Source organism: Callorhinchus milii, unplaced genomic scaffold (assembly GCF_018977255.1).
Source record: "Callorhinchus milii isolate IMCB2004 unplaced genomic scaffold, IMCB_Cmil_1.0 Scaffold2, whole genome shotgun sequence".
NCBI lineage: Eukaryota > Metazoa > Chordata > Chondrichthyes > Chimaeriformes > Callorhinchidae > Callorhinchus > Callorhinchus milii.
The window spans coordinates 17,550,714-17,562,289 of NW_024704743.1; the positions used below are offsets into that span (position 1 = coordinate 17,550,714).

Below are 11,576 nucleotides of genomic sequence, written 5' to 3' on the forward strand. Positions count from 1 at the left end.
GCAATTTTCCAAATTGCAGTAGCAGATTACTGTCATGCACAAATATTAGGTAATATAAAATACAGGAATGAAAAGCACTTGCACTAAGTAATTGTAATGTGAAAATCAAATTTGCAACAGATTGCTCAAATCGTAATAAAAGAAAAAAATGGATCCAATCATTTCTATATTACAATCTCAATAACACATCTGAAATTATTGCACTAAACTGTATAGCAGTTCTTCATTATTACTTGGTATATCCTCATCGCTATAAATTGCCTTAGTACAGTAGCAGTAGGATTGTGATAATACTTGAAAGTCCCCCAGATTAAGTATTAGCAAAGGTACAGGGCAGCACAAAATCTGCACACAAGCATATTACTTTAATATTTGTTTTAAAAATGCAAATATTTACTTTGTTTTGAAGATTTTGTAAGATATTTTGAAGTTCTTTGCAACTACCTTTATAGAATGGAGTTTTCTGGGCCTGCAGCCTTATCTTTATAACATCCAAAGGCGTAACTGAAAGAAAGACACATTACTGCATATCGTTTTCATAAAAATAGTTTATAGTAGTCACTTTATTAACTGACTCAATTGGTTAGCCTGCAACTGGAATAGTGCGTTCAGTTTTGGGCATTTCAGTTTAGGACATTAAAACTTTGGAAGGAGTGTAGAGGAGGTTTACAAGAATGATGCCAGGTATGAGGGCCTTTAGTTATGAGGAAAGATTGGAGATGTTGGTCTGTTTTCATAAGAGCTGAGGAGGTTGAGAGTGGAGCTGATGGAGGTGTATGAAATTATGAAGGGTTTTGACAGGATGAATAGGAAGAAACCATTTCTATTGATAAGGGAGTCAGTGACTAAGTGACATAGTTTTAAGACAGCCACAAGAAAAGCAAAAGGAAAGCTTAGGATTTTTTTTTCACTCAGAGCTGTTGGAATGTGGAATGCCCTAAGTAAGTAAGCAAGCAAGCAAGCAAGTAAGGTAGCAGAGGGTTAGGGTTTATAGATTTTAAGATTTTAAGGGGGAAGTAGACAGGTATATGAAGGATAGAGGCCTGAAGGCAAATGAGGGTTGGGCAGGGCAGTGAAATTAAAAGTGCAGCTTGCTCTGAGAGCCAGTGTACATTGATGGGCCAAAATGGCCTCCTTCTGTGCTGTAAATTTCTTAAGATTCATGAATGTGTAAAACAGCTATTTCATTTTTAGCACTTTGCATAGTATTACATAGAATATTATTTTAATAAATTAAACTTTCCACAATCTTATACATTGAGTAGAAACCCATGGTAGTTAAATCAATAAATGACATGGGAACACATTACTTAGCAGGTGCAAATTACATCACTTATGACACCAAGTTTGTGTGTTGATTCAACAACAATAATATTACAATTGTATAGAGCCTTTCACGTTGGGAGGACGCCCCAAGGTGCTGGACAGTGTACAGCATTTCAGACCCGAGCTGGGGTCAGGGCGGGAGAAGGGAGGGGAGAGGAAGGGGGGTGGCCGATGGCATGGAGGGTTTTGAGGCGGAACTTAAAAGAAGCTAAGGAGGGGGCGAGGCGGAGTGATTGGGGGATGTTTCCAGAGGTTCGGGGCAGAGGCTAAAGGCTCTCCTGCCAACGGTGGAGCGGGTGGGTCGGGAACGTGGAGCAGGCCGGATTCACCACCAAAGGTGCAGTATAAAGAGCATCACCAAAGTCAAGACAGCCAATTTAAAATTAGATGTGGAGAAAGGGTGGGGAATGGAATTAAAAGATCTGTCATGAGCTAATAAAATGATAGAACAGGAATCAGTGAGTTGAATGGCTTACTCTATTCCCATGTTCTTGATCTCCTATTAATAATAAATAAGAAATAAACACAGTAGGATGAGATTTTCTTTTCCACTCTTCGAGTTCATGCTATACAAGGCCTAAAGAGCAGAAACTGAAGCTTAATCGGAAAATATAGATATTTGCCTTGCTGATGTCAAAGAAGGAAGCAGAAGTTAAATTTGGGTCCCACATTGTAAATGTATTTCTTTAGTCATTATCATCAAGTATAGTAAAACTCGTATCAGTTAAGGTCATAACATTTAATATGACTTAACTGAAAGCGGGAATCAGTGTAGGTATATTACAATGGATACGCAATTGGTTGACTTGAAGAACCCAGTGGGTGGTGGTACAGGGAATGTCATCAGACTGAGAAAATGTTATCAGTGAAATTCCAAAAAGGTCTGCTTTGGGACCTCTTTTGTTTAATATTTTTATAAATGATCAGGAACTAGGAGTCACAAGCACATTGGTTAAGTTTGCAAATGACACAAAGCTAATGAAGGTAATAGATTGCTGAACAATATGAACAAACAGGAGGAGTTGAACATACTTGGGAATTGGGCAGATCGGTGGCAAATGAAATTCAATGTGGAGAAATCTAAAGTACTTCACATGGGGCAAAAAATCCACAGTACAAAACGGATATTGGTGACATCGAGAAGATATGGAGGAGGGCAACCAAAATGATTGAGGGAATGGAAGGACTGGACTATGAGCAGTAAATTGGGCATGTTCACACTGGAAAAGAGAAGATTGAGAGGCGACATGGAATTCTAAAGAGGCAAGACAATATTGATTATGACAGACTCTTTCAACTTAGAGGGGAAAATTCAGAACGAATCTATGCAAACAGCATTTCAGTGAGCGAATAAAGAACCTGTGGAACAGGGTCCCCAGAGAGATGGCTGAAGCAGGAAGTGTTGATTCTTTCAAACACAAATTAGATAGTTTTCTTTTAGGAAATAACATTATGGGATATAGTACATAGGTAGTTTGGAGTCCTGTGGCTCAGTGGTTAGAGCACTCGCTTTGCAAGTGAGAGACCTGAGTTCAATTCCAGGCAGAGGGCGAAACCTTGGGCAAGTTTCCTTACTCCACACAGAGCCTAATAATAATCCCTCCAAAACCAATAATAAAATTGGTCATTTTCAATCTACGACTGTTTGTGGGACATTGCTGCGCGCAATTGGCTGCCGCGTTCGCCCACAAATATACAGTCAATTCACTTTACAGTGTGTTCTGTGAAGCGCTTTGGGACGTCCTCCCGACGTGAAAAGCGCTATATCAAATGCAAGGATTATTATTATTATTATATATACATGCCACAGGAAGGTGAAAGGCGAATTAAATGGACTTTGGTCTTTTTTTCTTCTAGCATTTCTTAAGTTCTTATGACTTACTCAAAGTCTGAATTACAGGCAAACTGTATAAATTGTATTATAAACAAAATGATTGAATCAATAATTTACACTGTGCATGTGTAATTACAATGCAGCCAGTAAGTGCGCATCCGGTGATGGGTCAAGACTACATTTCATGTGATTCAATGAGTCTTGAACCGTTGCCGCATGCGCACTTACCAGCAAACATTGGAAACGCATTGAATTGCAGGAATTGAAGTTCTTCTGCATGTGCGTCGACGGATCAAGACTACGTTTCCTACAATTCAATGCATGTGTCAATGGGTAAGGTCATCATTTCCGTGTAAAACTAATGGAGGGAAAGGGAACGGAGTTAGGAGGTGATTAATATGAGTAGTGGAAAGAAATCCAAGTGGTTTTGATACGAAACTGAATGGGACTCGGTGAATGTACAATTGAGGTGATTATACGATTTATAAACTTAAGATTTATGTGAGTTTTACTGTATATCAATTTACATCACTGCTACAACAATTTCCATTTATATAGCACCCTTCACGTAGGATAACATCTCTGAGTTCTATACAGTGGAGTTAGATGATGAGCATGGAAAAAAAGGAGAGGTGACCATAGATGGGATTGAAAAGGTAGGTTAAAACAGAGTACATATCTTGAATACTAAAGGATACAAAAAAAAATCTGGTCAAACGTAGTGATATGTTCTAAGCATTTACATTGCTGCCCCTAGTTACTCATGTTGAGTCTGGACATGCAGTAGTTACATGGATATCTATAGTTTTAAAAATGTCCTCCCATATCTGTCTAGTTTACTTCAAGATAATTAATCACCCAAGTACACAAACAATTATTTTTTAAAAAAAACTTTCACAAACAAACAAAAAAAGAAAAAACATTTCCTTACCAAGCAGTGAAGTTATCACGGCACCAGAACATGAAGCTATCATTTGTTGTAAAGGTTTGATTCCATTTAAATTATTCATTCCTGAATTCTGAGGCATTTTGGCTTGTTCTGCTACATAGAGAAAAAAAGGGACAAACGGCAATGAACTAGATCTCTAATAACTAATGCATTTCAGTGTCAACTGCACACTGTGCAAATGGAAAGTGAACCCATCCCATTGGTTTATCCCAAATGTGCTTTTTAATTAACTCGTTCTAGATGCATCAGCCTGGCTCAGTTGGTAGCACTCCTGCCTCCAAGTTAGAAGGCTATGGGTTCATGCTCCATGTCATGACTTGAACAGAGTGACACCCCAGTGGGTTGCTCGGGGTATGATGCATTGTTGGAGGTTCTGTCCTTCAGATGAGATGTTAAATCAAGGTCCCATCTGCTTGTTCAGATGGACATTAAAGATCCCATGACACCTCAGTGCACAGCACACATCCTGCATACTTCAGTGATGTTGAGAGACTCAATAGGTATGCTGAAGAATAATTTGATAGCAGTATCGGTAGCTAGTCTCAAGTCAAAAATGATAAGCATAGGAAATAAACATTGGTTCAACAACATAATGAAATCTCAAACTATTCACTTTACCTTACAAACCAGTGTGCACACGGATGTGTTGAAGGCAGATTTGAAAGTACTGTATTTCCATACACGATGGTTCTGTAATGGAAGCAAAACAAATGGATGGTGAGCACCTACAGACAAAATCAAAATCCATCAATCAATCCACGAGACAATTCACAGACACACGTTGTCTATTATTCTATCATATTACTAAATGTATTACTCAGTTTACCACCATACTATTAAAAAAGTTGCAGCTACACATCAGGGATGGAAATCATTATCATTGCCACATGGTGTAATTGGGAGAAAAAAATATGCCTCACTATATAAAGAATTTATCAATAGATTCTTCACACCTTTGGGAGAGCTAGAGATGAAGGAGATATCTTAACAGAAAGGACACTTCTGGCTTTAAACAAAGCACAGTTCTTTAGTAAACTGTTTGGATGTGACACAAAAGTAGATACGTTTAAGATTTCTGAAATGAATTTTTACCAAAAATGCAAATTTACAAGCAGTTGGTGTTGAGTAATACAAGTATGAAGCACTGAATTTGAAGATAAAAGTGGCTGACACATCACAAATTCTCCTGTATAGGTCCTTCCACCTCACCGAAGGCAGATGTCCATCAAATAGCTGATGAGGAAACTGAGGCTTTGGATCACAGCGGCTGGAAAAGATTACCTGGAGTCTGGGACTGTGAACTCGCTCTCATACATCCAGAGTTTGATATCCACCTTGATTAGTACTCAGAGAGGCAAGTCATTTCTTTTCAAATTCCAAACTGTAGATCCATTGCTCAATGGGTTGAGATATGTTATCGGGATGGTATCAAGCTCTCATCATTCCATGCTCAACTGTGCTGCTCACCAGGAAGCTTCTGGTGAATTTCTGGCACCTGCTCGTCACCTAGCAAGAGCTCAAACCTGCACTTGTCAGATGTCAACTGGCGAACTAGTGATTATCCTCCGAGTCAGGGGAGGGGAAAGGAAAGAGGTAATCTGGATTTTCTTGAAACTCTGCTGCCTCCAATGTGGCATGCTTGGCAAACAAATGCCAGAATTCAGTCAACAGACACGGTCTCAGTAGTTCTGTTCCTGCGTCAGGCAGACCTGTAGTATGGCAAGCCACCAGCTTGGTTCATCTGGATGCACGATTTAGAGGGGCAGACCAGTCACTGGAAATGGGGATTCTTTCCACTTGGTTCATGTTAACCTTTGTTTTAAGCCAAACCCTAACAGGTAGGGTGGTCCTACATGGACATGGTGCAGGAAGACGGTGCTCTCAATGGCAAGTTATGTGGTTTTAGCTGGTGAAACTCCAGTAGTATCCCAACTCTGGTGTCTCCAAGCCTAATATCCTTCAGAATTGGGTAAGCAGCATGAGAGTGTGCTTTACATTCCAGACACATGGAAATGTTCATGTATAGAAAGCATGTGTGGAGCTCTTAGTCTGGTTGAATTGGATGCTCTTAAGCATGGTGATGGGTTTCAGCATATGTCAGACACTCAGCTAACCCAAAATAATTGTGTAGATTTCCAGATTAGATCATCCAGCATTATAATAATAATGCTTGCATTTGATATAGCGCTTTTCCCATCTTCTAGACGTCTCAAAGCGTTTCACAGAATATGCTGTAAAGTGAATTGACCGTATATTTGTGGACGAAACGCAGCAGCCAATTGCGCACAGTAGTGTCCCACAAACAGTTGTGGATTGAAAATGACCAATTTATTTTTTTTGTTTTGGAGGGATTATTATTAGTGTGGAGTAAGGAAACTTGCCCAGAGTTTCGCCCTGCCTGGAATTGAACCCAGGTGTCTCGCTTGCAAAGCGAGTGCTCTAACCACTGAGCTACAGGACTCCACAGCATTATCTAAAGCACACATGTAACAGCTATCCTACAGAATTTTACATATCTAAACCACGGTAAGCCAAATGTGTAAATGATTAACAGAACATAAGATTAGCAGAGCATGACAAAGCAACTTCAATACTTTTTATCCTGTAAGAAAGGCTATGCTATCTGACAGAATTACTCAAGGGAACTCAAGTATTTACTTTTAGATATAGAAACATTGAACTTATTCACTGGCTTTTTTTAAAACAAAAAAAATTGCTTAAGATAAACAGACACTTACGACTCTCTTTATTCAAAATAATTGAGAGAATACAGAATCAAAGGCTATATAAAAATTACCATAAATTAATTGTCCCTGTTGATTGGCGTCAGCCTAGTTGGTAGCATTCGCGCCACTACGTCAAAAGATTGTGGTTCAAACCCCCAAGTCGGGACTTTGAGCTCATAGTCTGGGTTGTTACATAGTCTAGGGCCGTTATATTGTTAGAGGTGCCATCCTTTGAAGGAGACATTAAAAAACAACAATCTAGTGTTTGTCGGCCAACAATCCTCGGATTAAAAAAAGAATCGGGGGGAGGGGGGAATCCAAGGAAGGGTGGAGGAAAGGGGAAAAGATGGGTGGGGAAAGGATTAGGAGGGTGGGAGGAAAAAGAGGAATAGGAAGAAAATGAGCGAAAAAGGAGGGTGTCGGGGGGAGGGGGGGAAAAGAGAGAGATAGTAGAGTTGAGAGCTCATGGGGGGTATAAACACCAGCACAGGGTAGTTGGGAAAAATAGCCTATTTCCATGCTGCAAAGCCTATGGAATTCTTTTCATGGCTGTTTGAGGAACATTGCTGTATGCAAATTGGCTGCCACATTTGACACTGAAATCCTGTGAAGCACTTTGCGACATTTTGATGACATAATAAAGTTCTATATCAAATGCAAGGATTGATAATACATGATATTCTGTTTTTATCTAGCAGCTCAAAACTTCTGAAAGCACTCCAAATGGAGTTACTTTGCAATATTGTGACTGTTATATAAGCTTATTTAAGCATAAGAGACAGCTACTCTCTGTCAGCAACAGGTGGATGAAATTGAAACACATTATAGAGTTGAATTTGAAGAAGGGAAGAATATTGGCTCTTTGAAATTAAAATGTTCTGGGTCCATCTGAAACACATAGTCAGACATGCTTTTGTTTTATTAATATGAATAATCCTGCATCTAATACAGAACCTTATCATAATACTCCTAATTTTTATTGCTGTATTTAGTGTAGAACTTTTCAGATCGGGAGAATAATACAATAATCCTTGCATTTGATATAGTCATTAGATATAGTTGTTATCACGTTGTTGATATGTCTCAAAGCATGTCATAGAACATATTGTAAAGTGAATGGACTGTATATTTTGTGGCCAAAACTCGACAGCTAACTGCGCACAGCAGTATCTCACAAACAGTCATAACCTGGGGCAATAGAAAAGGACAGCCACAATTTTTCCGTGGAATCCACTACAAACATCTACCTCCGCTACAAACAACAAAATTAATAATAATAATCCTTGCATTTGACATAGCGCTTTTCACGTCTTCTAGACGTCTCAAAGCGCTTCACAGAATATATTGTAAAGTGAATTGACTGTATATTTTGTTGTATAACAACTTTCACGTCAGGAGGACATCCCTTCCGCTAAAAACACCTTCCTCTACAAACCTGTCAAAAATGCAGTTGTGCTCAACCCTGGGCCACTCGCGCTGTTGCTGGCTGTTTGCTCGAGACCACCCGCTATTGTGGCTGGAGGGGCTCCAGACACGCATGTGTGGTGCGACACAAGTGGGAAATGGACTTCGCTCACTCCGAGATCCTGCTGTTGTGATTGTCTGTTTGTTTCTCTCTCCTCTGTATGTGTTTGTGAGTGTCTACCTCCTCTGTCTGTGAGTGTGCCTCTCGGTCTATGAGGGTGCGTCTGTGAGGGTCCGTGTGTCACTCTGTGAGGGTGTCTGTGAGTGTGTGTCTGTGACTCTCTCTCTCTCTCTCTGAGTGTGTGTCTCTCTGTCTGTGAGTGTATGTGTGTGTCTTTGTGTCTCTCTGTGTCTGAGTCTGGTGGCAGACCCCGAGAGGAGGTGGTGACCTCCTGGAGCCCCGCAGTCAGGACACTGGTCTTCAAATGTAGTGTGGGGTGGAAACGGATCATTCAGCCCTTTGGGCCTGCACTAGTGTTTCTTCCTCCCAAATGAGCCAACCAGCGTTTGTTAAAGAAAGTATTAATAATATTTTTTGCAACGATTGTGTGTTATTTCTTCATGTTTAGTCTGTATCAATAAAGTGAAAAAAATGTGGGTTGGCAGTAAAATATATGCCTCAATAGCACCAATGAACCGCCCGCAATTCCCTGCAACAGTTGTCAAATTTCCCTGCAATTTTTGGCAAATATTTCTGCAATTTGCTAGTGGCCCTGGTCAAGACCAAATTATTATTTATTTATTTTGAAGGGATTATTACCCCTGAAAAGAATCCCACCAATTGACTCGCAACCAGGTTCCTACTTACTCCTTGGAAAACTGAGGCATGTAAAGTAAGGAAGTTTACCTAAGGAATCCAACCCAGGTCCTCTCGCTTGTGAGGCGAGTGCTCTGAGCAATACTCTACACGGCTCCACAAAAGATCATCTGAAAGTGCTTGACAGGTTGTACTGCGAAGTGTAGTTACTGTATACAGGGCAGCCATTAATTTGGACATAATGTCTCACAAACAGCGGTGAAGTTAATGTGTCTCAAGAAGGGTAACTCTGTTTAACTTATTTCCGCACTTTTCAGATCGGGGGAACATCTCCGTGCTTGACAGCTGTTACTGTAAAGTGTAGTTACTGTGTAGGTGGGCAAACAGTACCACTGATTTAAACACAACGTCCTACAAACAGCGGTGAAGTTAATGTTTGGCAAAAGCATAATACAACAATAATAACCCTTGCATTCGATATAGCGCTTTTCACGTCTTCTCGACGTCTCAAGGCGCTTCGCAGAACAGACTGTAAAGTTAATTGACTGCATATTTAGTGCTTCGAGCAAGGACAGGAGGTCAGGCAGGAGGGAGGAGGCAGGAGGCGGGGTGGAGGAGGCAGGAGAGGCAGGCAGGAGGCAGGCAGGAGCAGTAAGGCAGCAGACAGGCAAGGCAGGCAGGCAGGGTAGGAGGTAGGCAGGCAGGAGGTAGGTAGGCGGCAGGTAGGCAGCGGAGGCAGGGAGGGCAGGCAGGAGGTAGGTAGGCAAGGTAGGTAGGTAGGAGGTAGGTAGGAGTAGGAGGAGGGTAGGTAGGTAGGTAGGTAGGAGGCAGGGGAGGAGGTAGGTAGGAGGTAGGTAGGTAGGTAGAGTAGGGGAGGAGGAGGTAGGAGGGGAGGAGGTAGGGTAGGGAGGAGGAGGGGGAGGAGGGAGGGAGGAGGAGGAGGAGGTAGGGAGGAGGTAGGTAGGGGGGAGGTAGGTAGGAGGGTAGGAGGTAGGTAGGGTAGCAGGCAGGTAGGCAGGCAGGTAGGCAGGTAGGCAGGTAGGTAGGCAGGTAGGTAGGCAGGTAGGCAGGTAGGCAGGCAGGTAGGTAGGTAGGTAGGCAGGTAGGTAGGCAGGCAGGTAGGTAGGCAGGCAGGCAGGCAGGCAGGCAGGCAGGCAGGTAGCAGGCAGGCAGGCAGGCAGGCAGGCAGGTAGGTAGGCAGGCAGGCAGGCAGGCAGGCAGGAGGCAGGCAGGCAGGCAGGCAGGCAGGCAGGCAGGCAGGCAGGAGCAGGCAGGCAGGCAGGCAGGCAGGCAGGCAGGCAGGCAGGCAGGCAGGAGGCAAAGCAAACAAAAAAAACACGACTGGAAGACAGAATCAATAGCAAAGGTCGCAACCTCATGCAACAACTTGCATATATATATATATATATAACACTCCTCACACAGGGCAGCGCTCATTGACTAAAACAGCGAAATGAATTCCTCTCCCCACCCCCCCACACCCCCTCCCACGCAAATACACGTTGTTTTTTTGGGGGGGAAAAAGAGAGCCGTTGCTTTCTCTCCTACTGCCGAGTGACCTCTGTGCAGCGTGAAGTGAAGCGCGGGGCCGCGGGGCCGGAGCGGTGCAGTCCCGAGTCCGAGTCAGTCAGTCAGTCAGAGCGCACAAGGCCACGCGCCCCTCACCCACCGGAGAGTCGGTCACAGCGGCCGGAGGCTCCGGGACAACGTCCTCTCGCTCCCCCAACCCCAGCCCCGTCCGGTGTCCTCGCTGCGGCCCGTGTCTGCGCTCTTCAAGGCCGCTGCCTTCCCCGTCCCCTCGCACATGGTCGCCCTCTGAGCCACGCCGAGCCGAGCGGTGACATTGACCCCCCCCCCCCTCCCCGCCCCGAGGAGAGACGAGACGTTGCCGCCCCCCGAACCCGCTTCGTCCGGTCCCGCCCCCGTGTAAGCGCTCCGCACTGCTTCACACCGCCGCCGCTGCTCTCTCTCTCTCTCTCTCTGTCACTCTGTCACTCTCACACTCGGCTCCGCACATTCGCGACTGGACCCCGTTCCTTCCAAACCCTTATTAAAATTCCGTGTTGGATGGGGACCCTCCGCGGCTGATTCGAAGGGGAATCCTCGACTTGAAGTGTAAGTGTGTGTCTGTGTTTTTTTTTTGTGGGGGGGGGGGGGGACAAAAATATACCGTTGAAGCAATCCAGCGGCGCGCGCGCGCCGTGCGGAAAGTGCGGCGCTGGGAACCGGCGGTTGGTTTACTCGCTCCCCCCCCCCCCCCCCCGTAGCGCGCATCGCGAGCGGCGGGAAAAAGGAACCAACGGAAAAAAAACAGAAGAGGCTCTCGAGACCAGAGGGCCGAGGGGTGAGGGAGGGAGAGAGGCTGAGGGGGAGGCAGGGAGGGAGGGCAGGGAGTGAGGGGGAGGGAGGGCAGGGAGTGAGGGGGAGGGCAGGGAGTGAGGGGAGGGAGGGCAGGGGGAGAGGGAGGGAGGGCAGGGAGGGGGAGAGAGGCTGAGGGAGGGAGGGCAGGGGGAGAGGGAG

General features: G+C 44.1%; 1 protein-coding gene across 2 annotated transcripts in view; it reads right to left on the reverse strand.

Moving 5' to 3' along the window:
* The window catches only part of slc25a40 (solute carrier family 25 member 40), a 31,410-nt gene extending 20,471 nt beyond the window's left edge, over positions 1–10,939 (reverse strand). The window contains exons 1-4 of one of the 2 annotated variants that reach the window (XM_042332033.1): positions 10,726–10,939; positions 4,728–4,799; positions 4,092–4,199; positions 445–504 (exon numbers count right to left, since the gene is read on the reverse strand). In XM_042332033.1, the coding sequence (XP_042187967.1) occupies positions 445–504; positions 4,092–4,188 (157 nt within the window). In that variant the 5' untranslated portion in view covers positions 4,189–4,199; positions 4,728–4,799; positions 10,726–10,939. Of the gene's footprint in view, positions 1–444; positions 505–4,091; positions 4,203–4,727; positions 4,800–10,725 lie in introns of both variants that reach the window. The other variant, XM_042332032.1, reaches the window with a different exon arrangement.
* Positions 10,940–11,576: the final 637 nt, after the last annotated feature.